Source organism: Neomonachus schauinslandi, chromosome 14 (genome assembly GCF_002201575.2).
Source record: "Neomonachus schauinslandi chromosome 14, ASM220157v2, whole genome shotgun sequence".
Lineage (NCBI taxonomy): Eukaryota > Metazoa > Chordata > Mammalia > Carnivora > Phocidae > Neomonachus > Neomonachus schauinslandi.
Window position 1 is genome coordinate 44,307,005 of NC_058416.1, and position 27,798 is coordinate 44,334,802.

At 38.3% G+C, this 27,798-nt stretch overlaps 1 protein-coding gene across 1 annotated transcript in view; it reads left to right on the forward strand.

The window, feature by feature from the left end:
- Nucleotides 1–27,798, forward strand: part of CHST9 (carbohydrate sulfotransferase 9) — a 244,300-nt gene that overhangs the window by 127,074 nt on the left and 89,428 nt on the right. Inside the window, exon 5 of the mRNA XM_021686272.2 lies at nt 11,337–11,378. Within this exon, the coding sequence (XP_021541947.2) occupies nt 11,337–11,378 (42 nt within the window). The remainder of the gene's footprint in view (nt 1–11,336; nt 11,379–27,798) is intronic.

A 27,798-nucleotide genomic window follows, 5' to 3' on the forward strand; every position in this document is an offset into this window, starting at 1 on the left:
TATTGGACATGGGTGTACATCTCATATCCAAAGAGAGAAACCTATGACCATAGAACAGCATATCCCACTTTCGGGTATTTATCCAAAAGAATTGAAATCAGGATCTAGAAGAGATATTTGCACTCCTGTGTTCACTGCAGCACTATTCACAATAACCAAGATGTGGAAACAATTTAAATGTCCATTGAAAGATGAGCAGATAAAGAAAATGTGATATATACATACAATGGAATACTATTCAGCCTTTAAAAAAAAGGAAATTCTAGAACATACAGTAATATAGATGAACCTTGAGGACGTTATGCTAAGTGAAATAAGCCAGACCCAAAAAGACATATATTGTATGATTCCACTGACATGAGGTATCTAAAATAGTCAAGGTCATAGAATCAAAGAGTGGAATGGTGGTTACCAGGCAGTAGGGGAAGGGGAAAAATAGGGAGTCACTAATCAATAAGCATAAAAGTTTCAGTCAAGCAGGATGAATATGCTCTAGAATCCTGCAGTATAACATTGTTTTTTTGTTATTGTTTTGTTTTTAAATATTTATTTGACAGAGAGAGACAGCGAGAGAGGGAACACAAGCAGAGGGAGTGGGAGAGGGAGAAGCAGGCTTCTGGCCGAGCAGGGAGCCCGATGCAGGACTCGATCCCAGGACCCTGAGATCATGACCTGAGCCGAAGGCAGACGCTTAATGACTGAGCCACCCAGGCACCCCAAGAGGGTTGATCATGGTATTTGCAGATGATATTCAGGTTGAGCAATTATCTTCCATTGAGGTCAGCAGAAGACATTCAGGAAATGACAGAGGCAGACCCCATGACCGGGCTGCAAGGAGGGTGCTGGCCATCCAAATAAACCCAGTTCTTCTGGCTCCAAAATCGGTGATCACTCCCTGCCCCACTCAGCGGCCTCTTTAGAGTAATGGAAGGTCTGTGTCTGGGAGGAACCCTGGAGATTATTTGGTGCTAATTTTCATCTTACAAACAGATTAAATGAAGCCATGAGACAGTAGCTTATTAAAAGTCACACATCTGCTTTTGGGTGCAGTCTGTGAGGATATTGGAAGCATTCCTGTTGTGCTCTAATACTATTTATAAGACTTTTTTCAAAGGAAATGAAACCAATCTCATATGCCCTCTGTATGCCTCGTGGCTGAATCTCCTTCTGGAGAGAATGGGGTGTAAAGATTAAGATTTCCAGCCGTAGTCTCAGACTCCCAGGGCTGGAGTCCCTGCTCTGTCCCTTAGGAGTCATATGACCTCAGCCTCCCTCAACTTACTCCCCTTATTTGTCAAATGGAGATAATACTAGTATTATCTCATAGAGTTATAATGAGGATTGAGTGAGGTAATACCTGTCAAGCCCTGGGCCTAAGACTTAGCTCATGGTAGTTTCACAATAAATTTTAGCAATCTTTTTTATTGCCTTTGATATTACTTTATATTATTTGCCTCTGTCCTTTAGCACCTAGGATGGAAACGTTAATAACAGACACCCAGAGGTTTATTTCCATGTAGTGGGACTAAAACAAGTGTTTGTTGAGACAGTGACAAAGGAAGGAAGAAAAGAAGGAAGAAAGTAGGCGAGGGAGAGTTTAGCACTGGAAGATCTTTCTTCATTGTCTGGCTCATATTCTGAAATGTGGAATTGTAGAAGCTATTTTTATTATTGATATTGCCCACTTTTTAATCTGTGAAATATGCAGCCAGCATTTTTCACATAGTATAGAAAAGATCAAGAAGAAAGGGGTGTGTCTCAGTGTGTTTTAAGCAGGGCAGACAATTTCCGAGGTTTGCCCATTGTTTTCACTGCTAACCTCGATTCCCGTACCTCATACATTGCTCCTACGGGGTGTCTGTGTGCGTTAGTCAGAGGACAGACAGGACAGAGACAAAGTGCTTTCCCTTAGTGAGCTTGCATGGGGCAGGGCCAGGTGACCGGGGAGTATTTATATAACAACAGAAGCTTCTACAGATAATGTGGTGTAAGGGTTAGGAGCATGGACCCCATCGTCAGACCCCCTAGTTTGGTTCCAGCACTTGGCAACTTTGCACAATTCACCATAATTTTATTGAAGGGATAGCCACTTGAGATCTCGAACATTTTTATAAATTTCTTATGAAGTCATAGAAATCTTAATACCTTTCGAATTTGCTTCTTTTTTTTTTTTTTTTCTTGGTGCAAAATGGTGGTTTATTAAAGCACAGGACAGGACCCATGAGCAGAAAGAGCGGCTGCACCAGGGTCTTGAGGAGTGGTGATTATATACTCGGGAGCTGGGGAAAGTAAGGAAAAGGAAGTTTCAAAAGAACTTTCATATGCTAAAAAGGACCAACCTACAAGATACCTACAAGATACTGCCATTGTCAAGTTAAGGTTGTTTTCCCCACTAGCAAGGTATTAACATTAAGATAGTTGGGAGATTCCTGGAAGAATAATGTCACACAGGTCCCACCCAAGAGGGGGGATTGGGGGGAGGTTGCAGGGTGTCAGCTTGCGCTTTGTCTTCGAATCTGCTTCTCGAAGGAAGCAATACAAACAAAAATAGGAACATGAATAGGAAAAATACAACGTAAATAGGAAAAACATGGGGACTGCATGATAATGAAAACCTATTTAGTTATATACTTACTTACTTATTTTTGCCCCATTTGCTAGAATCTCAAAGCTGAAATGGACATTAAGACATTTTGTAGATGAGAGAATTAGGGAGGCTTGCTTCATTGGTGTCCCTAGAGAAGGCTATAGAATCAGACCTGCCCCTTTTCAGAGCTGTTCTGACTTCAGAGGCTGCTGCTTGGGCTTAGTCTTCTCAGCACCTCACTGGATACGGTCTAGGGTCTATAGCCAGCAGAGTACAGAGGTTGCTTCAGTGAGGGAATGCAGCTCTGTGTAAAGAGCACCCAATATACACAATGGCACCAGATCTTGCCCTGTTTCTCTTTTTCATTTGTATTTCCTTTCAGTTAATTTTGTTAACTAACTAAAAATTAGTTAACTGATTTTGCAATCTTTAGAAAATGAAATAAATGGGCTTGCTCATATGGTCTTTACATTTGTATTCATGTTAACTAAATAATTAATCCATTATTTATAATAATGCTTCCAAAAACATATTGAAATGAGAACTGCTTTAAATGAAGGAGGCTTTAAATCTCAACCACATTTATAGCCAAATGATTGCAATAATTATTTTTTGAAACCAGATCATTTAAAAACGAAAGAGCTATTTTTGAAAGTATATAAAACTGATGTCCCATGTATGAACATCTTGCACAATTTAACATAATTTTATTGAAGGGATACCCATTTGAGATCTTAACCTTTTTTATGAATTCCTTATAAAGACATAGAAATCTAATTTGCTTCTCAAAGAAAATAATTTGGAAAATGCCAAGGAAAGAAACATAGAAAGCGTTTAACATAAACTGAAATCATTAATACTTAATGGAAAAACATAATAATCCATTCCAAGGCATTTTAAAACAGCTATTAGAAGATCATCCTTTCTAGGAGGCTGGGAAGTTCTTCAAAACTGGTGCTTTTAGTCTTACTCAAAGAAGGACTTGATGGAAATAGAACCTGTTTAAGACCCAAGGATTAGAAGGAAGTGGATGGTGAGGTTCAAATGCCTTCAATGTTATTGCTATTTGTCATCACAGATGTCCACCAAGCTTGCTCCCACGCCTGGCTCCCCATGGTACCATTGGGTCAGAGGTTCTTCTGTGTTGCTTATTGTTTGCTGGACAGGAGGGATGCCCTTTCAAAGTTTCTTCAATTTCAGAGTTGCAAGAACCCATTCTGAAAATATTTGGCAGTGTCAGTTTGCCAAATTTGTTTGCAGAAGCCCCTTTTGTTTTGAACCAGTGAGACCCAAAGTCAAGAAATACTTGGGTCAACTTAATGAAACCAAAATCGCAGAGTTCTTATTTGCAAATTTCTAAGACTATTTCATCACTTTCTGTCTTCTCTCTCCTGCTAGTATGTTCTTTTGATGACCACTCTTGAGCTATCTCAAGCCCCTTTCTGGGTGGCAGCAGACCACCCACCCCACAGCCTTCTCTGTCCTAAGGCTCATGGGATAGAAGGAAAGAATACTGGAGGGGTAGATTGGGAGGCAGGCAAAGCCAAATCCATGTTCTACTTCTAGTTTTGTAATCTTGGGCAAGATAACCTAAACTCAATGTCTCTTTCTCCTTCTCTCTCCATTTAAAAAAATATGTATTTTTTAATTTTATCAAAGTAATGCATACACAGTTAAAGTATCAAATACAACAGAAGCTTTTTTTTTTTTTTTAACCAGCCCTCTCTTAAATGATTTGCCTAGTTAAGCAACGCTCTCCCTTCTCTAGTTGTGACCTACTGACCAATGCTCACAGCCAGCTAAACACCAGGGCCTACCTGTCAACTTCTGACCCCACCTGTGGAGATATATGTGGACCAAGAGTCAATTGTGTTTGTTCCCAAACCTGCTATGCCAATTATACTTGTTCGTATAATTATTCAATTCAATTATAAAATATGTAAACCAAGGACATATGGGCACATAAAAGAATTGCTATTTCTATAAAAATGCTTTGGGAAGACTCAGTGATGTTGAGCCATTAAAAATAAAATGCTATAGAATAAGGTGTGAAAATATAATGGTTAAATATTAGGAAAAGACTCAAATCTAAAAGGATTTTGTTTTGTATCTTTAAGTTCTCAATACACTTCAGTGGAACCAAAAATAGAAAATACAGATGATTATGGGCATGGTTTATGTAAAAAAAAGTGCAGAACTTGAAATATGTAGTTATATTCCATATGCAGAAATCCAGGTCATATTCCCATGCGATTCTTCTGGTATTAATTTTTTTTCCTCTTTCAAATTTTTGTTTAAATTCTAGTGAATTGGGGCACCAGGGTGGCTCAGTTGTTAAGCCTCTGCCTTCGGCTCAGGTCACGATCCCAGGGTCCTGGGATCGAGTCCCACATCGGGCTCCCTGCTTGGTGGGAAGCCTGCTTCTCCCTTTCCCACTCCCCCTGCTTGTGTTCTCTCTCTCGCTGTGTCTCTCTCTGTCAAATATATAAAATCTTTAAAATAAATAAATAAATAAATTCTAGTGAGTTAACATATCATGTAATATTGGTTTCAGGAGTAAAATTTAGTGATTCATCACTTACATATAACATCCAGTGCTCATCATAACCAGTCTGGTGCTAAATTAGATAAGATTCACATAAAATGCCAGCACATGTCTGATATTTAATAAGGATTCAGTACACACTAGATTTTATTGTGGTTATTACTAATTTAATAATTATGCATCCAAGTAATTTTAGAAGAAAACAGAAAAGAAGGTAAGGTTGTCATATAAGACTAATGATGTATTCTATGGTGACTAACATAACATAATAAAATAAAATTTAAAAAAAAATAAAAGAAAGTTACATACTGATCTTAAAAAAAAAAAAAGAAGGTAAGGTTAGACCAAATTAATATTTCAAAAGAAATAAAATATTGTGATAAAAACAGACACAGAGATCAACGGAACAGAATAGGGAGCCCAAAAATGGACCCTCAACTCTATGGTCACCTAATCTTTGACAAAGCAGGAAAGAATGTCCAATGGAAAAAAGACAGTCTCTTCAACAAATGGTGTTGGGAAAATTGGACAGCCACATGCAGAAGAATGAAACTGGACCATTTCCTTACACCCCACACAAAAATAGACTCAAAATGGTTGAAAGACCTCAGTGTGAGACAGGAGTCCATCAAAATCCTAGAGGAGAACAGAGGCAGCAACCTCTTCAACCTCAGCCGCAGCAGCTTCTTCCTAGAAACATCGCCAAAGGCAAGGGAAGCAAGGGCAAAAATGAACTATTGGGACTTCATCAAGATAAAAAGCTTTTGTACAGCAAAGGAAACAGTCAACAGAACCAAAAAACAATCAACAGAATGGGAGAAGATATTTGCAAATGACGTATCAGATAAAGGGCTAGTATCCAAAATCTATAAAGAACTTATCATTATCAAACTCAACACCCAAAGAACAAAAAATCCAATCAAGAAATGGGCAGATGACATGAACAAACATTTTTCTAAAGAAGACATCCAAATGGCCAACAGACACATGAAAAAGTGCTCAACATTGCTCAGCATCAGGAAAATCCAAATCAAAACCTCAGTGAGATACCACCTCACACCAGTCAGAATGGCTAAAATGAACAAGTCAGGAAGCAACAGATGTTGGCGAGAATGCAGAGAAAGGGGAACCCTCCTACAGTGTTGGTGGGAATGCAAGCTGGTGCAGCTGCTCTGGAAAACAGGATGGAGGTTCCTCAAAAATTTGAAAATAGAGCTACCCTATGACCCAGCAATTGCACTACTGGGTATTTACCCCAAAGATACAAATGTAGTGATCTGAAGGGGTACATGCACCCCAATGTTTATAGCAGCAATGTCCACAATAACCAAACTATGGAAAGAGCCTACATGTCCATCAACAGATGAATGGATAAAGAAGATGTGGTGTATATATACAAAGGAATATTATGTAGCCATTAAAAGGAACGAAATCTTGCCATTTGCAATGACGTGGATGGAACTAGAGGGTATTATGCTGAGCGAAATAAGTCAATCAGAGAAAGACATATATCATATAATCTCACTGATATGAGGAATTCTTAATCTCAGGAAACAAACTGAGAGTTGCTGGAGTGGTGGGGGGTGGGAGGGATGGGGTGGCTGGGTGATGGACACTGGGGAGGGTATGTGCTATGGTGAGCGCTGTGAATTGTGTAAGACTGATGAATCGCAGACCTGTACCTCTGAAACAAATAATACATTATATGTTAAAAAAAAAAAAAAAGAGGATAGTAGGAAGGGAGAAATGAAGGGGGGGAAATCGGAGGGGGAGACGAACCATGAGAGACTATGGACTCTGAGAAACAAACAGGGTTCTAGAGGGGAGGGGGGTGGGAGGATGGGTTAGCCTGGTGATGGGTATTAAAGAGGGCATGTTCTGCATGGAGCACTGGGTGCTCCAAACAATGAATCATGGAACACTACATCAAAAACTAATGATGTAATGTATGGTAATTAACATAACAATAAAAAATTTAAAAAATAAAAAAAAAGAGGGCACGTTCTGCATGGAGCACTGGGTGTTATATGCAAACAATGAATCATGGAACACTACAGCAAAAATTAATGATGTATGGAGATTAACATAACATAATAAAATAAAATTTTTAAAAAATATTGTGATAAACTCAAATCCAGCAATAAAATGTTAGACAGCAAAGAACCTGAGCTTCACTGTGATCACTTTTGTATCAGAATACCAGTATGTAAAATGGAGGTTATTGATAATTGCATTTCTGAAAGGTTGAGCTGAAGGGGGAAAAAAGCTGATTCATTCATGAAAGGTAACCCTATTTCAGTTTTAACAACAAATTGCCACACAGTCTTAGGAAACTGTCCAGCCTCTCCTATCTTTGTATTCTCTGTTAGGCAAAGATGATGGTAAACAACACGATTAGTTTTCTCACCGTGGCCAGAGGAATTACTTTGAGAAAAGTGCATTGTGGTCATATTTGTGTTCTCTCACTTGAGTGTGAGCCCTGTTTGGCTCAGTGTGCTATTTATAATGCATGGAGCTCTCAAACCCTGAGGAAAAGGATCGGTGAAATGCTATTTTTTTTTAACTGATTTCCCATCAAAGCTCTAGGCCTAGTCTCTGAGTATGATGCTTATGCCAAGTTTCAACAGGTGAAACGTGCTTTACTACCAAAACCAAAAATGATTCAAAAGAAAATCATGGGGTGACGGGAAAGATCCTGTTTCATTAGATTGCCTGTACCACTAAATTAAGCCTTTAATATTGTAATCAATCTTATAAGCACAATATAAGAACATGTACACTGAATATGAGGTTTAAACCCTTTTTAATTTTAAGGGCTGTGGCCAAAACCCAATTAATTTCCGCTATGTGAAACAAGCCTGAATGCTGACGTTTATAAAGTCATCTTCACAGCTGACTATGGAAGAACATCCATAGTTATTTCATATCTGATCATGTAGCAAGGAAGTCAGTCTATATTGATTGTATGGACTGAGCCCAACATCCGAGGTAGTCATTACATTAAAAATATATACAGGAATAGCAGTGATTTAGAAGATATTGTCAAAGCCTTTCAGAGCTCTACTACACACTATTACTATTATTGAATGGTGAGGGAGGATGCTTTTCTTTATGAGACAATTCATTAACTTAAAATAAGTTAATAACTTAAAATAAAACAAATAAGCAGTATTTACTTTTCATCCTTTTTATCAGAAGAAATTTTTAGGGGTACCTGGGTGGCTCAGTCGGTTAAGCATTTGCCTTCGGCCCAGGTCATGATTCCAAGGTCCTGGGATCAAGCCCTGCGTCACAGCATCAGTCTGCTTCTCCCTCTGCCTCTGCCACTCCCCCGGCTTGTGCTCTCTCGCTCTCTCTCTCTCTGTCAAATAAATAAATAAAATCTTAAAAAAAAATTTTTTTACCTGAAAAAGAGATTTTATAATTTAATTTAATTCAATACATATTTATACATGACACAAAGCTAGGTTCAGGGAAGTTATAAAGAGGATTAGTAAGACTGGATCCTTCCTGTGTTAAGCAAATTTACTGTAAAGTGTCAGAGACATGCATTCACCTACTATACTTCAGTCTGTGATGTGTGGAGAGCCAAACTAGATCAGGGAAGAGTATCCAATCCCTGACTGTACCTCATTATTATGCCCTAAGGTCAGGTTTCCTGAGACCCTTAAGAAATGAGCATACTGTGGTTTCCTGGGGCTGGGAAAGGGAGAAGGGAACCGGGAGTTAGTGTTCGATGGGTATAGAGTTTCAGTCATGTAGGATGAACAAGTTCTAGACATCTGGTATACTACATTGTGTGTTAGAGTCAACAATACTGTACTGTACATTTTAAAATGTGTTAAGAGGATACGTCTCCTGTTGTCTGTTTTTTACCACAATACATAAAAAAGGAATAAAAGAAATTGGCAGATGACCTTGCACAACCTTTATATTTGAGTGATTGAGGAGATGGGGAAAAGGGCCTGTTGTGTTCACATATTTTAAGGAAATGACTTGATCATTATAAGCCAGAGCTTAAAAGCAATGAGAACAATTCCTCATGCAATCAATAAGCAACTTAACAGAATATAATGAGAGAGAAAGGAGCAGCCACATTTTGACTTTTTGAATAGCCATTTTTTCCACATCAATTCAATTTCCTCCCATGGTTATGTAACAGATTATATAAATAATGAGAATGTACTGAGTAAAATCAGTTTTGTATGGGGAAGATATTCTTATCACCAAGCCATGAAAGTGTGATCTTAATCACACTACTGTTACATGGGCGAACAAGTAAATATAGAGTTGCAATTACATCAAAATGGGTTGAAGCATGGATTATCAAGTTCCAGCCCATGGGGATCAGTTGTACTGTAGGACCTATAACTTATTGATGAACTATACAAATGACTTATAAATGCGTTCATCCAAAATGCAGAAATTTCTAAATCAAGTGGAGCTACTGATACTTTATATCAGGAGACTCATGACAATACAATTAGAATGCCCTTGGATATATTTTTTAAGTCATTCTAAAGACAGAACCGCATTTAATTGACATATGTATAAACTGTATATTTTAGCACAAATGTAACTTAGTGAGGGATTGGTTAAAAAGGCAATGCCAATAATAGGACCTTTGTCACAATTAGGATTAGAAAATGAGTATCATAAATGAGTTACACTGATAGCAGGTTATTTAAAAGGCACAGGATAGCAAACAGAATTACTCCTTTCACTACTTAAGCCTCACCATTTTTAAGTACCTGCTCAAGTTTTTATCAACATACTTTGAAAGGGATATTTTAAAAAAGACAGCATACAGAGAGCAAAACATTATGTATACCTGTACTTAATATAGGATATATATTAATATATAGTTTGGCATGTAATATATATAATATATAAATATATGGTTTGGCATGTAATATATTATTTAATATTTTCGTAAAATTATTATATAACATCAAAATTATATATTATATAAAAATGTGGTATGGCATACAGTATATAATATGTATCATATATTATGTATGTGTAATGTGTTATTTAAGGGAAGAATTGGAACTATGTAATCTAGAAAGCGGAAATCTAAAGAGTCATATAAGGGCGCCTGGGTGGCTCAGTCGTTAAGCGTCTGCCTTCGGCTCAGGTCATGATCCCAGGGTCCTGGGATCGAGTCCCACATCGGGCTCTCTGCTCAGCAGGAAGCCAGCTTCTCCCTCTCCCACTCCGCCTGCTTGTGTTCCTGGTCTCGCTATCTCTCTCTCTGTCAAATAAATAAATAAAATCTTTTAAAAAAAAAATAAAAATAAAGAGTCATATAAGTTCCATCTTGCAGCTCCCTGGAATTGTTTTCTGAATCAGTTGAGGCTCTCCTCTCCCTATAGATGACTAAGCCAGAAGGAATTTATTATGTTACATTTAGCAACTTCATCTGGCAGAAAGAGGTCCTTCTTGATTATCAGGATGAAGAATCATTGGCTCAAGGAAAACTCAAAGGTTTCTTTCTCAGGGCTCTTTACTACAGAATAAACGAACATTAGTTCTGGATGATTTAATATCCATGGGATCACTTCCCTCAAAGAGCCTTTTTTCTTTCATCCTAGATTTTAGTTCATTTACTCTTCCAAGCTTCACAGATCAAGATATCCAACAGTGAGCCATGGATACTCCACGCCAGGAGATGCACATAGCGTATCTATTCCGAATATCAATTTTGTTCAAAGAAGTCTGTCCCAAGGACTCAAAGAATCTAAGCAGAAAATATAATTGGATATAAACAAAGATTTACACAAAGATTCTAAGCAGGAAATATAATTGGATATTAGCATACTGACACATAATGAAGTAGAATGCAAAGAATCCAGGGAAATTTTCTTCCCTTCAGTGGACATAGTCCAGCTCCACCTACCCCCCCAGTCTCCAGCTCCATTTTGCTGAAGGAGGGAATACAGGCACAAGACTCAATCTTTTCTATGGCAAAGTCTGAAGGTAATGCCCTGTTTCCTGATAAGTGACACCAAGCCTGTCACCTCTTCAGTTGCCCCGAAACGCAGGGGTGAAATATTCTATTTCATGACCCTTTGCCCCCACACTTCATGATTTTCTTTGCTAGAAATAAAATACTAGAGGCATTGAGGCATCTTTATGTAGAAAGATTTTAAATATATTTGGAGATAATGGTCATATATGAATCCCCTTTCTCTTCTTTTCCAGGATGGGAGCCAATAAATTACCTACAGCCTGTAGCCAGAATCAGTGAGTCAACTTTACTTATGTTTGAATCTCGGGTAGCTATAGATAAGCAGAGCAACAACTGGAATATCTGAAAACCCCATTGTGTCACTTTTAAACACCTGTTCTTAGAGTCATAATAACTGTCACCAGAAAGCAAAGCCAAGGTGCCATTGTTGGGGTGTATTGTCCTGGAAGGTGGGGAAGAGAAGCAAGGAAACCATCATCCTTGCCCCAAGGAATTTACAAAGGAAACCAAAGACTTTGAAGATAGATTTCAGTTTTATCTAGCTTAAGTTCATCTTATTTGAAAAAGTTACATTTTCCCTGTTTTTATTTTTAAAGCATCTTACACTTCCCTGGGACATTGGACTGTTTTTCCCAGAAATGCGTTCCTTTATGAATATAATAAAACCTCATTAATTCCAATATTGCTAATACACAGTTTTTGACCATTTGACCCAGACTAAGGTGAAATTTGCCTTTAAATTGTCTGCAAGAAATGAATTTGATAACAGAAATAAAGGGAACACCTCTAACTTATTTAAAGAGAATAACTGTTTTCATGGCTTTTGCATATACAGTGGTCTTTAGGCAAAAAGATTCAACTATAAAGTAAGGATCCATGTCATTAAGTAGATGTCTCCTTAGACAGACTTTATTGGCAGGTTATAGTATTGAAAGTAATAAAACTGCATTGCTTTCAATAAATTCTGACTTCCATAATTTAAGCTAGCTTCTCCCTTTTCCTCCCTACCTCCCCAAACTCATTATTCCAATCTAATGAAGTTTACTATTGTGTTATATGTGAATAGCATTTATTAATAGAAGATAAATTCCTATCACCTTACTTTTTAAACTTACAAATATAGTTTTTTAATTTTTTTGGATGCTTATTTGCAACATTGATCACCTGGATGACAGAAGTATATTTACTTTTACAAGAAAAATGATCTATTATTCCCTCTCCTTTTCCATGACTTCATACAGCAGGTTATTTTTTTTTTTAAATTTAGAACCCCAAATTTCACAAAGCAGGCAAGACAAATGCTCAGGATAATAATGGAGATTTAAAATGAGGGGAAAACAGCCTGAAATCAGATCATGCCCCCCTTGAGGCATGTTGAAAAATTGGAGTAGTAACTGAATCACTATTCATCCATCCATCCATCCTTCCATTCAACAAACATTTAGTCAAGGGCCATGCTTATTGCTTCAAGGTGTGTAGAGATAAATAAAATTCTCTTCTTGTCTCCATTGTGCTGACACCCATAAGCTGAAACAGAGATGAAGACAAATAATTTTCTCATGTGATAAGTGATATGTTTTCCTTGTCAGCAAAGTACTTTGGAACACAGAGAATATACCATTAAATCTGATTGGAGTAATTGGGGAAATATTCATAGCAGGTACAACATTTGAGCTCATTCTTGAAGAATGAATAGAATTTCTGCAAGTAGAGAGGACAACATTTCAAATCAATATAAGCAGAAGTATGGAGATAAGGAAGCTCATGGAGTGCTCAGAAAAACAGAACAGACATAATGAGTTGCAGAGAGTTTGAGGAGTGGGAGAGCAGAATATAGAATATATACAGTATGTTGTTAAGAAATTGTGCCCTTACTTGATGATTAGAAACAGCAGTTGAGGTGAGAGAAAGATTTAAGACTTGAAAGTGAAGACATGGAACAAGATAAGGCTATTCATGAACAATTGAGAGAACTTTTAAGAACATAGAATAGAGGGGCACCTGGGTGGCTCAGTTGGTTAAGCGTCTGCCTTCGGCTCAGGTCATGATCCCAGAGTCCTGGGATCGAGTTCCGCATCGAGTCCCTGCTCAGTGGGGAGCCTGCTTCTCCCTCTCCCTCTGCCTGCCGCTCCCCCTGCTTGTGCTCGCTTGCTCTCTCTCACTCTCTCTCTCTCTCTCTCTCTCAATCTCACTCCCTCACTGTCTCAAATAAATTTTAAAAATCTTTTTTTTTTTTTAAGATTTTATTTATTTATTTGACAGAGAGAGAGAGAGAGTGAGAGCAGGAACACAAGCAGGGGGAGTGGGAGAGGGAGAAGCAGGCTTCCCGCAGAGCAGACAGCCTGATGCGGGGCTCGATCCCAGGACACTGGAATCATGACCTGAGCCAAAGGCAGACGCTTAACGACTGAGCCACCCAGGCGCCCCTTAAAAAAATCTTAAAAAAAAAAAAAAAGAACGTAGAATAGAATCAACTTCTCCCTGAGATAGGAGAAGAGGGGTAAAAAGAAAAAAAATGAATATGAAGGTGAATGTAATGAAATTCGAGGCAGTTTATGTCTGGGAGCTTCCATTTCTTTCTATACAGTTAGATAAGCATGAGGTGTCAAATAGGAGGACACAAGTTTGCTTCCTAGCTCAGCTGCTGTGAATAACCCAACGTGAGCAGGTCACATAGCCTATCTACATTTCAGTGTTATCTTCTGTAAAACAGAAGCAATAATAACATTTAATTGCTAGGTTGGAGAACTCAATAATGTATGTGAAAGCAGGGGCACCTGGGTGGCTCAGTCGTTAAGCGTCTGCCTTCCGCTCAGGTCATGATCCCGGAGTTCTGGGATCGAGCCCCGCATCGGGCTCCCTGCTCCGCGGGAAGCCTGCTCCCTCTGCCACTTCCCCTGCTTGTGTTCCCTCTCTCACTGTGTCTCTCTGTCAAATAAATAAATAAAAATTTTTAAAAATGTACGTGAAAGCATGTTCTAAATGGCAGAGCACTCTATATTGAGAAGCAGCCTGACGGAGTAACCAGAGCACATGCTGAGTGACCTCACTGAGCTCTTGTCTGTAGAAAGTGGGGATAACAATACGTAGCTTTTATGGGTTACTGAGATTACTAAAGATAAGGTTTGCACGACGTATGCACATGAAGGTGCTCTACCGATGGAGGCTGCTAGATGGTTCTCATCTGTGAAGAGGAACTTGTCCCCTGGGAAAGAGAAGAAAAATGCAAGGGGAAACGAAAACAAGAAGGGGCCGTGTAAAAATGTTTTTCAGCGGAATTAAAAGCCCATTCTGGAAACATGACTTGGCATGTATAGTTACACCAATGAGCTCCAGAGCAGCCAAAACAGGTGAATTGATGGGCTGGAGTTGGGGAAGATCAAAGCGGGTACTGTGAGAGGAAACATTGGTCAGTGCAGATCCCAGAAGCTTCCAGTCCTCCTTCTGCAAGACCTGTGCTCCAGCCTCCACGCTGTTAGGAGAATACTGCCCTTTCTATTCAGTGTCCGCTGCCTGTGATCCTGAGGCTCTTGGCATTACCAAGTAACGAGTGAGTTGCCTAACTACACCAAGGTCAAATACTCCCCCTTCAGCTAAGCTCCAGCCCTGGGCTACTTAGTTCTCAGTCTCCCCCAGCCTGTACCCAGTTTCTGCTTCCGCTTGAGTTTTAGTTTTTTTCCCTAGCATATATGGCAGTGAAAGAGTTTTCTGTCTCCCCTGGAATAAAAAACTGAAGTTGGAACCAAGTAAAAAGGATCCAGGCTGCATGCCCTTGGTCCTTCGTGCCATCAGCACCCATTCGAGACCTCAGTACAGAATTCACTGGCTACAGCAGGCAGGACACACTTCCTCTCCCACACCTGGTGGTGGGTTATCTCACTGGCCACTAGGATAATGTCCGGTGTCCTCCTAAAATGTTTAGTGAGCCTCGGGGACCCCAGGAGAAAGCTGCTAAAATCTATCATGATAGCTACTAAACTTACCTCAGAGGGAGATTTGAATTGCTAGAGGTTGTCCTCAATTGGCCAAATGGCAGTAATAAAGAAAATATAGGCTATATTGTACACATTATTGACTCCTATTTAAATTAATGTAAGACACATTCCTCATTTGGGAGCATGGTTGATTCATTCACTCGGTAATTATTCATTAAGGATATATTAAATTCAAGGTACTACTATCCAAGATCTTTGAAGATAATGAATACAAGCATCTTCCAGGGGTAACATTTGAAACATAAGGAAAACCCTGTCAAATTCAGACAAAATTCTAGGTTTCTGTGAATGGACAACCGCAGAGACTTGTCAGGGGTTGGGAAACCCCAGAGCTTTTTCTTCTCTCTCCTCAGGCTTGGTTCCCAAAGTCCACTCTGCTGTGAGTTCCAACAGGGATCACAGAAAATTCACCTCTAAGTACCTGGCTTCCTATATACTCCCTTCAGGCAGCTGTGGTAATCTGTGAATGTGTAGATTGTTCCAAAACATACGACATCCTCCCTCCCCCCACGTCCTTCCCTAAGTGTCCGGAGCCATGCTGAAGTGCAGCCCATCTCTGCCTTCCCCAGAGTAGGGAGCGCCATGCGATGCTTCTGCTGACTCGGCATCAGACTGGGTTCTCCCACCTTGCATCAGCCCTTTCTTGAATGTGCTCTCATTGCCTGGTGCCCTCTACAACCATCATTTCATTCCTGCCTGGTTTGTGTGCAGTCTTTATTCTAGATCTGCTAGAGGAAGCAACTCACCTCTCGTTAAAAACAGACGCAGACATTTTCTCTCCATTTCATTTCTTTAGCCCCAGGTACACCTTCCTTCTGTCTCCTTTTATAATCAGCATGTCTCCCGTTTCTAGGTTTTTTATGTATTTTCCTCTATACACCTCATCTCTACTGTTTATGTATCTCAGAGTTTAGTGAACCTTGAACGAAATTTTTTTGGCTTATTTGCCCCTTAGTTGGAAGAACACAGCCTCATGTCAGTTTCATGGCAAACTCAACATTAGAAGTATGTGTGCGGCAGCATTTCATTTACATATTTTTCTCATTGTTCTTTAAAAATCCTTTGTTGTGTAGTGAAATGATGTTCACTGTGGGACAATCCCATGAATCCCTGCAAGCGAGAATACAGTCCAGATTTTAACATCACAGACTTGGGGACCTTGATAAAATGTTCAAGGCAGAGTCTAAAGCTTGAACCCTCTTACTCTGGATCCTGTACTTCCTTCAGCCTCCATTTATAGATACTGGGGGAAAATGCTTTCCTTCTATTTCACGAGTGGAAGTAATTCAAAATCATTTCTTAGGGGTCACTGAACTGAGAAATGTTCCTTGGATTTTCATGAAGAAAATCTTCAGGCAAGGTTTATGTCCCAGTGAAAGGGTGTACGCACATTCGAGGGTGATACCTTTTTACATATTGATAGTGGACTGTCTCCCAGAGTAGAGGGGCCACCTTTGTGGAAAAGCTGCAGTGGTGTGTGATTTTAAAGAAGAGATGGTCCTGGGCCCCACTGAGGTGCCCCTTGAGAGTCAGTCCACACCACCTCCGCTCACGCCTAGACCTTTGTATTTTGTAGGTGCGTTGTCGTAGGCTCAGTTCCTGGAAGGGACTAGTGCTTATGTGTACCCAGTGTCCTTGTGCTCATGCAACTCCAAGGGAAGGAAGCACATCTCATATTCATGAGCACTTCAGATTGCAGAGGTGTGACTTCTATACAGACGGGGACTCTGGTCGCACACTGGGCGTGGCTCGGGGCATTTTCTAGGGCACACCATGCTGGTTCCTCTGCACTTAGCTTCACTGGGGAATGAGGAGAACTGAGAAGAGGCTCTACGGTGTTAGAATCAAGGTTGGGTTATTATTAAAGTTAGAGCGTAAAGGGGATAGTTACCCATATTGTACGTGCCCCTAGCTAACAGCCCTGCATTTGCGTATGCCTGGGACATGCTTTCCATTGTCAGCCAGAACATTCCTTTCTGTAAACCCAGGATTATAGAAGCTGCTTGGAAGGGATAGTTAGAGACTTTTCTACAGCCTTCCTGAGCTTATGGGAGAATTAAGCCTTACAAATCTTATAAGAATTGATGAACATGGTGATATTTTTAAAAATGCAGCATAAACCTTCAGATTCATGGCCTAACCATCACAACTGAAAAGCCCTTATGCTTCAGGATTTAAAAAAGCACTCTTAGCTAGCTTTACCTACTCTCAGACAAACTCCAGTATTCAAAGAGTGTCCAAATTCTGCACAAACTGACGCTATTATTCCCAGATCTCTAAAAATAAAGGGTGGCGTTGTTGGGGTCTTTTTTTTTTTGTGGGAGAAAGGATGTACGTTATTACTCTTGTATGGAAATAATTAACAAAGAAAAAATGGCATCCCACAGTTAATTTAGCCATTCTTTTAAATATTTTCCTTGTACCTGAATTAACGCGAACATAGTATTTTAATAAGGTGATCAGCAAGTGTTTTTTTTTTTCCCCTTCTCATTGAGGTGCAAAGTAATCTAGAGGGTCAAGGTTTCCAATCTTTTTCTCTTGCATTAAAATGATCTGTCATTTCCATTGTGGCTACACCCAAAAGTCAATTTTTGGTCTGGTTAAAGTGCCCTGTAGAATAATTCAGTGGTTACGAAGATGGAATTCTTCTCAAAGTGTAACTACTCCACTTGCTGGTGTACCGTGGCAATGACATTCATCTTCGAAACGATCCCGATTCAGAGCAGGGGTTTTTTGTAGTTGTGTTTCAGCATTTTCTCTTCCTCTGAGTAATTTTTTATCCTTACGTTTTTGAACGTCATAATAAATGGAGGCTTAATTTGATGGAACTGGATAAATTAATATTGCCATCCTACACTGTAAACCAGGTGTATTAAATTCAATAGAACAAGAATTTTTAAATATTTCTCATGCCTAGAAAGTAGAGAAATATTCTGAATGATGTTTAATGTTAAAGATTTCTTTAATAATAGAATCCCTTAATTTTTTGAATTGAGGTACAATCTATATACAATAAAATGCACAAATCTTAAACTTCCAATCCAGTGAGTTTTGACAACTGTATATACCCTGTATAATGGCCAAAATAAGATATTAAACATCATACTCTGAGTATGTCCCTCATGGCCCTTTCCAGTCAATTCCAATCCACGACCCCACCACCTCCCTCCCACCTCCTCATCTCCCGTGTACTTTCCAAGCAATCACTTTCTTATCTCTATCACAGTAGGTTAGTTGAACCTATTCTTGGACTTCATCTGAAAGGAATCATACAACATATACTTTGTAAATGCTCCATTCACTTACCCTAACATTTCTGAGATTGTTACACGTATCAGTAGTCCATTCCTTTTTTATCGTTGAGTAATGTTCCGTTGGATGACTGAACTACAAATTATTTCTCTACTATTCTCTTTTTGACATCTGAGTTGCTTCTGGTTGGGGACTATTATGAATAAGATTGCTCTGAAAATTCTAGTGTAAGTCTGTGAATATCTGTTCTCATGCCCATTGGATAAAGACCAGGGAGTAGAATTACTAGATCATAAGGTAAATGTTTAACTTTGTAAGTAACTGTCCAACACTTCACCAGCAATGTTGAACGTTCTAGCTGTTTCTTATTCTCATCAACAGCAGGCATGAAATGGTATTTCTAGTGGCTTTAATTTGCATACCATTGATAGCTAATGATGTCAATCATCTTTTTATGTGCTTTGCCCATTTGTATCTTCTTTGGTGAGGCTGTCCAAGTTTTTCTCATTTTCGCCTGATCACTTTTCTGTTGTTGATGGTAATTCTTCGTACGGTCCGGATATAATCCTTTGTCAGATACATGTATTGTAAATATTTGCCCAGTTTGTGCGTTATCTGTTTATTTTATTAAAATGCCTTTGAGGCATGTGGCTGGCTCAGTCGGTAGAGCATGCAACGCTTGATCTTGGGATTCTAAGTTCGAGTCTCATGTTGGGTCTAGGCAGTACTTAAAAGTAAAGTGCCTTTTGACGAGCTTAAATTTTAAAATTTAATAAAGAACTATAAATTACTTTTTTTCATTTGTGGTTCACACTTTGTAGTGTCCTGAGAAACCTTTGTTTACCCCAAGGTTGTGAAGATATTCTGCTGTTACTCAAAAAAGTGGTGATAGCAGCTTTTTTAAATTGGGAATAATAATAAGGACAGTTTGCAGGCAGATAAAAAGGCACGTTTCTAATGACTGAAACACGGGGCTGTCTCTGCACTTTTATAAATTTTGATTACTTGTTAATTTGCATGTGTCTCCTTGATTTATCCTCTTTTTTCTGAGAAATAGAAAGTAAATTTGGGTGTTTTGTGAGTTGTCAAGATTGAAGTACTAGGAAAGAAAGCTCAATGTGAAGTTTGAATGTCCTATGTATGATAATGACTTTAGATAATGATCTTTATAGTACAAGTGATTTTATAGCATTATTCACTGTCCTTGAGCAATGACTTCAATTCCAGGGAGACAGACCAAGCTATTTCTATTTTTTGGCCTCATCTTTGCAGCAAGAGGACGAGAGCAAATTATGAGACTTTCCTAATAATATCATTTGCTGCAAACATTGATTTAAATATACAAAAATTTTAATATTTTAAATACATATGCAATATATATGTATAAAATTCTCATCACCTTTACTAAGATGATGTTCTCACATCACCTAGAGCTAAGGAAAGCTCTGGAAATATTTTATTCTTTTAATTAATATTTATTGATCCGTACTGTGTGCTAGGTACTAGGTATGCTGTGGTGAGCAACCAGACCAGATACCGACCTCTAGGGGCTTACTGTCTAGATGAGAAGAGTTAGTCAAGTAGACAAAGGTATTGTTTAGATTTTGCTAGATTCCCTGAAGAATATTACAGGAGACTGTGAAAGATTGTAACGGGGATGATCTCTTTTAGGGATGCCTGTCTCCGCAGGTGAGGGGGACCCAACCATATAACAGGGGAAGAGCAGTCTGTGCAGAAGCTGCACAGGCAAAAGCCTTAAACAGGTAAAAGCCGGTGTGATCCAGAAGAGAGTGGTAGAGTGTAGTGAGCAGAGGGGACAGATGGGGTAAGGTTAGGTAGGAGAGAGAGGTAGCAGCAAGATCATTGAATGGCCTTATTGACCACGGTCAAGAGTTAAGGTGATGAAGACTATCTTAACTTTCAGGACCTTGTAAGCAAGATCCACAAGTCTCACAAAATATGCACAAGGTGTTTATAGCTAGAATAAGGGATATTAATTAATATTTTGTTTTAGAGTCCCTGAAAAGTAGCTCATATTTATTTATAAGTGATAACTGATAGTACATGGCCCAGGATGACTGGAGTCACTCACTGGTGTTCATTGATGACAAGAGCTCCATGAAAGTATGAAGCAGAGAGGGGGTTACTAACCAAGTGGATTTGGATTTAGAACCCACCTAAGGGATATATGGTGCCGGTGCATGAACATTCTGAAGAAGTAGGAGGAAGGCCAGGAGTCAGATTAGGTTGAGGCCAAGTCTTAAAATAATGTCCAGGATTTAGGATAAGACCATGTGAGGGACAGCAGACCTCATGAACATCAACCATTTATGGATTATTCCCATGCAGGTAATGTGGACTGAATGGAGAGAAACCAGAAACAGGAAATTCCACTAAAAAGAGTTTGAAAGAGTTTGTGTAACTTATGCAGAATGGTAAAGAATGGGAAGACATGAAAGCAAGAATCGTTGAGGAGAAACCTCTATCAGTTGGTCAGTTTGCTGACAACTATCAATTTTGAAGACCAGCCAAGTCTATTCAGGCTTGGGGGCCCCTACATTGACTCTTTCTGTGACTCAGAGTTATTTCTGGCCATTAGGAAGTATGGACAAAATATGCTTTGTATCCCTTCCCACAGAGTCTTCAAGAGAGGCAAGGGTATGGCTGGAAGCTGCCAACACAGCTCTGGGCAGGCAGATGAATGAGCTGGGTGCAGGGTGAAAGTCAGAATCCTCTCTCTGCCTCTGTGTCCCCATCACTGGCCAGGCAGCGTTAACCCTTCCTCTTCTCAGGTAAGAATCCTCTGGCCCTCTCCCAAGGGTGCATAGTGCCTACATAGACATACACAAAACTCCGTTTCTGGTGATCATCTAATTGTGGGAAAATAAAAACCGCATTCCCCCACACTGAAGAGACTGGAACCTTCTGAAAGAAAGGCATCAGAATGACTAAAAATGAATAAAATACGAGGATGGTGAGCTTGCAGAAGAGCCAGAATGCAATGGTTTTGAAAATGTTTTATCAGGAAAGTCAAGGAATTTCAGTACCTTTTTGTTGTTTTTGTTGAACTTTAGGGTCTAGCTGGATATCTACAAACGACAATAAATAACACCTAGCTTTTGGGAGACACTCAGATGGGAATGTTCAAGAACAATGAACTTCATCAATGGGAGACAAATGAGTAAATGTAGAGATGAACAATTAAGGGATGAAGGACAGAGTCCTTGGAGACTCGCACAGTGGGAAATGTTGAAGATTTTTCTTAATGGAAAAGAGGGAGAGACTCTAAATGGTAAACAAGAGAAAAGCAAAAAAGAAGAGGACCACAGAAATAAAGGTCAAAAGAATGTCTACAATGTGCTATTAACCGTGGTGACTATAATTGAGAAATCTAAAAGATTTAAAACAGGAAAAGCTTCCCCCAATCTTTATAACATGTCTGCAGAAAATATTTTTCAATTGATCGCTGTTCAATTTTTAAAAAAATTTTTTTCAGGAAATAGATTATATTAAATCTGTAATTCTTGGGGCACCTGCGTGGCGCGGTTGGTTGAGCGTCCAACTCTTGGTTACAGCTCAGGTCGTGATCTCACTGGGTCATGGGATCAAGCCCTCTCTCTGGCTCCGAGCTCATGAGGAGTCTCCTTGAATTTCTCTTTCCTTCTGCCTCTGTTCCTCCCCACTGTGCACTCTCTCTCTCTCAAATAAATAAAATAAATCCTTATAAATAAATAAATCCTCTAGTTCTTGATTCACCGCTTTTGAAATCTAGAAATTAATCGAGCAGTTTGAGGGCTCCTTTTCAATACTAAATACATTTTTGTTGAATTGGTTGCAAAAACATTAGTTTTAACAGATCTGTGATTCTTTAGATTTTCCATGCATTGTATTAGATATTTTCTCATACCTCCTAAGGCTAAATTTGGCTAGTTGATATCACTGTGGAATTGAAACAGGGGAACATAGAACTAATTTCCTCATTTGACTTTTAAATTAGTTTTTTGTGTGTGTTAACTAAAACTGAAATGTTTCGATTATGAATAATGCCTAAGATGAACGGGTACACTCCATTGACTTTAATGAAGTGCACATGTTCTTGCAGGCTTGTGAATGAAGGCATGGTAGCACAATGCTTGAATCTTACTGTTTAATATTGGCGGCACTCGCATATTGTATTTATGATACTACTTACTACAATCATACTTTTTTGATTTTATGAACATAGTTGAACTTACAATTTTTGTTTCATCAACTTTTCCAAGGGACTGACATTACCAAGGGTTGGGTCCAACCTATTTTTACATAAAAGCAAGAATTGACAACCAATTTATTAAATTAAAATTAGCTGACATTTACTACATGACTATTACTTGAAAGGTACTGTGCCAGGAGATTAATTTTCAAAGAATAAACAAATCATCTAGGTAATTAAAGCTTCAAAATGAAATTTTTAGTCTTCAGTGCCAGGGATTATAATAAAATGTATATAATAAGTTAAATACTAAACAACACTTGCTGCTAATACATACAAAAGAGAGGAGCAACCAGGGAAATTCTGAATAATGATACTAATATAATATTAATTGTACAGTGCCTTGAGTAAAACTCTTTGCTAATTTTTGTAAAACAGAGTCTTGAATTAAATCTTCAGTGGTTGCTAGAAGAGTGAAATATGCTCAGATTCTTATAACTGTATTTAAATTTCATGTCATATATCTACAACTTCAAGCTAAAGCTATGGTTTTCTTGTTTGATTATGTTTTTAATTCCAGTTTAGTTAACATAAAATGTCATATTAGTTTCAGGTATGCAATATAGTGATTCAACAATTCCACAGATCTTCCAGTGCTCATCACAACAAGTGCAACCTTTAATCCCCATCACCTATTTCCCCCATCTCCCCACCCCCTCCCCTCTGGTAAACATCAGTTTGTTCTCTGCAGTAAGAGTCTGTTTCTTGGCTTCTCTCTCTCTGTCTCTCTCTCTCTCTTTTTCTTTTTCCTTTGCTCATTTTTGTTTGTTTCAAAAATTCCACATATGAGTGAAAGCAGATGGTATTTGTCTTTCCCTAACTTATTTCGCTTAGCATAATACTCTCTAGCTCCATCCATGTCATTGCAAATGGCAAGATTTTATTCTTTTTTATACCTGAATAATATTCCATTATATATAGATAGATAGATATCGATATAGATATCACATCTTCTTTATCTATTCATCTATCAGTGGACACATTGGGCTGCTTGGACACTTTGGCTTTTCTAACTAAGGCTGCAATAAACATCAGGGTGCATGTATCCCTTTGAATTAATGTTTTTGTATTTTGGAGGTAAATACGTAGTAGTGCAATTACTGGATGCTAGGGTAGTTCTACTTTTAACTTTTTGAGGAACCTCCATACTGTTTTCCACAGTGGCTGTAGCAGTTTTCATTCCCACCAATAGTGCAAGAGGATTCATTTTTCTCCACATCCTCGCCAACACCTGTTGTTTCTCGTGTTTTAAATTTTAGCCATTCTAACAGGTGTGAGGTGATATTTCATTGTAGTTTTGATTTGCATTTCCCTGATAATGAGGGATGATGAGCATCTTTTTGAGTGTCTTTTGGCCATCTGGATGTCTTCTTTGGAGAAATGTCTGTTTATGCCTTCAGCCCATTTTTTTATTGGATTATTTATTTTGGGGGGTGTTGAGTTGTAATTGTTCTTTATACATTTTGGATCCTAACCCTTTATTGGCTATGTCATTTGCAAATATCTTCTCCCATTCAGTAGGTTGCCTTTTAGTTTTGTTCATTCGTTTCCTTCACTGTGCAGAAGCTTTTTATTTTCATGTAGTCCCAGTAGTTTATTTTTGCTTTCATTTCCCTTGCCTCAGGAGACATATCTAGAAAAATTGGGGTTCCTGGGTGGCTCAGCAGGTTAAGCATCTGCCTTCAGCTCAGGTCATGATCTCAGGGTCCTGGGATTGAGCCCCACATTGGGCTCCTTGATCAGCAGGGAGTCTGCTTCTCTCCGTTTCTCTCTCTGTCCCTCCCCCAACCCTGCCCTGTGCACAGGCTCTCTCTCTCTCAAATAAATAAATAAAATATTTTTTTAAAAAAAGAAAAATGTTGCTACAGCCTATGTCAAAGATACAACTGCCTGTGCTCTTTTCTAGGATTTTTATGGTTTCAGGTCTCACATTTAGGTCTTTAATCCATTTTGAGTTTATGTTTGTGTATGGTGTAAGAAAGTGCTCCAGTTCATTCTTTTGCATGTGGCTGTCCAGTTTTCCCAACACCATTTGTTGGAGAGACTGTCTTTCTCCCACTGGATATTCTTTTCTGCTTTGTCGAAGATTAATTGACCATATAGTTGTGGGTTTATTTCCGAGGTTTTATTCTGTTCCATTGACCTATGTGTCTATTTTTGTGACAGTACCATACTGTTTTGATCACTACAGCTTTGTAATGTAGCTTGAAATCTGGAACTGCAATACTTACAGCTTTGTTTTTCTTTTTCAAAATTGCTTTGGCTATTCAGAGTCTTTTGTGGCTCCATATAAATTTTAGGATTGTTTGTTTTAGTTCTGTGAAAAATTCTGTTGGTATTTTGATAGGGATTGCATTAAATGTGAATTGCTTTGGGTAGTTTAGACATTTTAACAACACTTGTTCTTCCAACCCATGAGCATAGGATGTCTTTCCATTTCTTTGTGTCATCTTCAATTTCTTTCATCCATATTTTGTATTTTTCAGAGTACAGGTCTTTAACCTCTTTGGTTAGGTTTATTCCTAGGTATCTTATCTTGATGTAATTATAAGTGGGATTGTTTTGTCTTTCTGCTACTTCATTATTAGGGTATAGAAATGCAACAGATTTCTGCACATTGATTTTGTATCCTGTGACTTTACTGAGTAAATTTATCAGTTCAAGTAGTGTTTTGATGGAGTCTTTTGGCTTTTCTGTATATGGGATCATGTCATCTGCAAACAGTAAAAGTTTTATTTCTTTTTTACCAATTTGGATGTCTTTTATTTATTTTTGTTGTCTGCTGTTGCTAGGACTTTCAGTACTATGTTGAATAAAAGTGGTGAGAGTGGACATCCTTGTCTTGTTCCTGACCTTAGGGGGAAAGTCTCAATTTTTCCCCATTGAGTATGATGTTGGCTGTGGGTTTTTCACATATGGCCTTTATTATGTTGAGGTATATTCCCTCTCAACTTACTTTTCTGAGGGCTTTTATCATGAATGGATGTTGTACTTTGTCCAATACTTTTTCTGCATCTATTGAAATGATCATATGGTTTTTATCCTTTCTGTTATTGATGTGATGTATCACATTGATTGATTTGTAAATATGGAACCACCCTGTATCCTGGGAATAAATCCCACTTGATTGTGATGAATGATTTTTTTAATATATTGTTCAATTCGGTTTGCCAGTATTTTGCTGAGGATTTTTGCATCTATGTTTATTAGAGAGATGGGCCTGTGTTTCTTTTGTGTGTGTGTGTGGTGTCTTTATCTGGTTTTGGTATCAGGGTGATACTGGCCTCATAGAATGAATTTGGAAGTTTTACTTCTTCTTCTTCTATTGTTTGGAATAGTTTGAGAAGAATAGGTATTAACTCTTCTGTAAATGTTTGGTAGAATTTGCTGGTGAAGCTGTCTGGTCCTGAACTTTTGTTTGTTGGGAGTTTTTTGATTACTGACTTAATCTCCTTGCAGATAATCAGTCTGTTCAAATTTTTTATTTCTTCCTGTTTTGGTGTTGGTAGGTCATATGTTTCTAGGAATTTATCCATCTCGTCCAGGTTATCCAATTTGTTGGCATATAGTTTTTCATGATATTATCTTAAAATTGTTTGTACTTCTGTGCTGTTGTTTATTTCTCCTCTTTCATTTCTAATTTTGTTTATTTGAGTCCTTTTTTTTTTTTTGATGAGTCTGGCTAGAGGTTTATCAATTTTGTTGGTCTTTTCAAGGATCTACCTCCTGCTTTCATTGATCTATTCTATTGTTTTTTTGGTTTTTTTTTTTTTTTTAGTTTCTATATCATTTATTTCTGTTCTAATCTTTATTATTTCCTTCCTTCTACTGGTTTGGGGCTTTGTTTGTTGTTCTTTTTCTAACTCCTTTAGGTGTTAGATTAGGTTGTTTATTTCAGATTTTTCTTGCTTCTTGATGTAGGCCTGTATTGCTATAAACTTCTCAGAACCGCTTTTGCTGCATCTCAAAGGTTTTGAACCATTGTGTTTTCATTTTCATTTGTTTCCACGTATGTTTGGATTTCTTTGATTCCTTGGTTGACCCATTCATTGTTTAGTAGCATGTTATTTAATCTCCATGTATTTGTGGTCTTTCCAGATTTTTTCTTGTGGTTGATTTCTAGTCTCATAGCGTCTTGATTAGAAAAGATGCACGGTATGACTTTGACCTTTTTTTAATATGTTGAGGCTTGTTTTGTGGCTTAATATGTGATCTATCTGGAGATCATTTCATGTACATTTGAAAAGTGTTATTCTGTTGTTTTGGGATGGAATGTTCTGAATATATCTGTTAGATCCATCTGGTTCAGTGTATCATTCAAAGCCACTGTTTCCTTGTATATTTTCTGTTTGGATGATCTGTTCATCGATGTAAGTGGAGTGTTAAAGTCCCCTGCTATCGATTAGTTCCTTTATGTTTGTTATTAACTGTTTTGTGTATTTGGGTGCTCCCACGTTGGGTACATAAATATTTATAATTGTTATATCTTCTTGTTAGATTGTTCCCTTTATGATTACATAGTGTCCCTTTTTGTCTCTTGTTACAGTCTTTGTTTCAAAGTCTATTTTCTCTGATATACGTATTGCTACTCTGGCTTTCTTTTGACATCCATTTACATGATAAATGTTTCTCCATCCCCTCATTTTCAATCCACAGGTGTTTTTAGGCCTAAAATGAGTCTCTTGTAGGCAGCATATAGATGGGTCTTGTTTTTTTAATCCACTCTGTCACCCTGTGTCTTTTGATTGGAGCATTTAATCCATTTGCATTCAAAGTAATTATTGATATGTATTTATTGCCATTTTGTTACTTGTTTTTTGGTTATATTTGTAGTTTTTCTCTGATCCTTTCTTCTCTTTCTCTCTTTCATGGGTTACTGGGTTTTTTTAGTGATGTACTTGGATTCCTTTCTCTTTATTCTTTGCGTATCTTTTAGTGGTTTTTGACTTGTGGTTACCATTAGTTTTGTGTACAACATCTTCTGCCTAGAGCAGTCTACACTAAGTTGATGGTTGCTTAAGTTACTCCTCTCCCCCACCATGTTTTAGGTATATGGTGTCATTTGCTCTGATGCCAGGGTTCTCTAGTTGTATCCATAGGACAAGGTGACTTTAGGGTCCTCCTACTCCACCATCTTCCCCAGAAGTCTGTATGATTATTTTTTCTAGCTTTTTTATGCCAAATGAGCAATCGCAT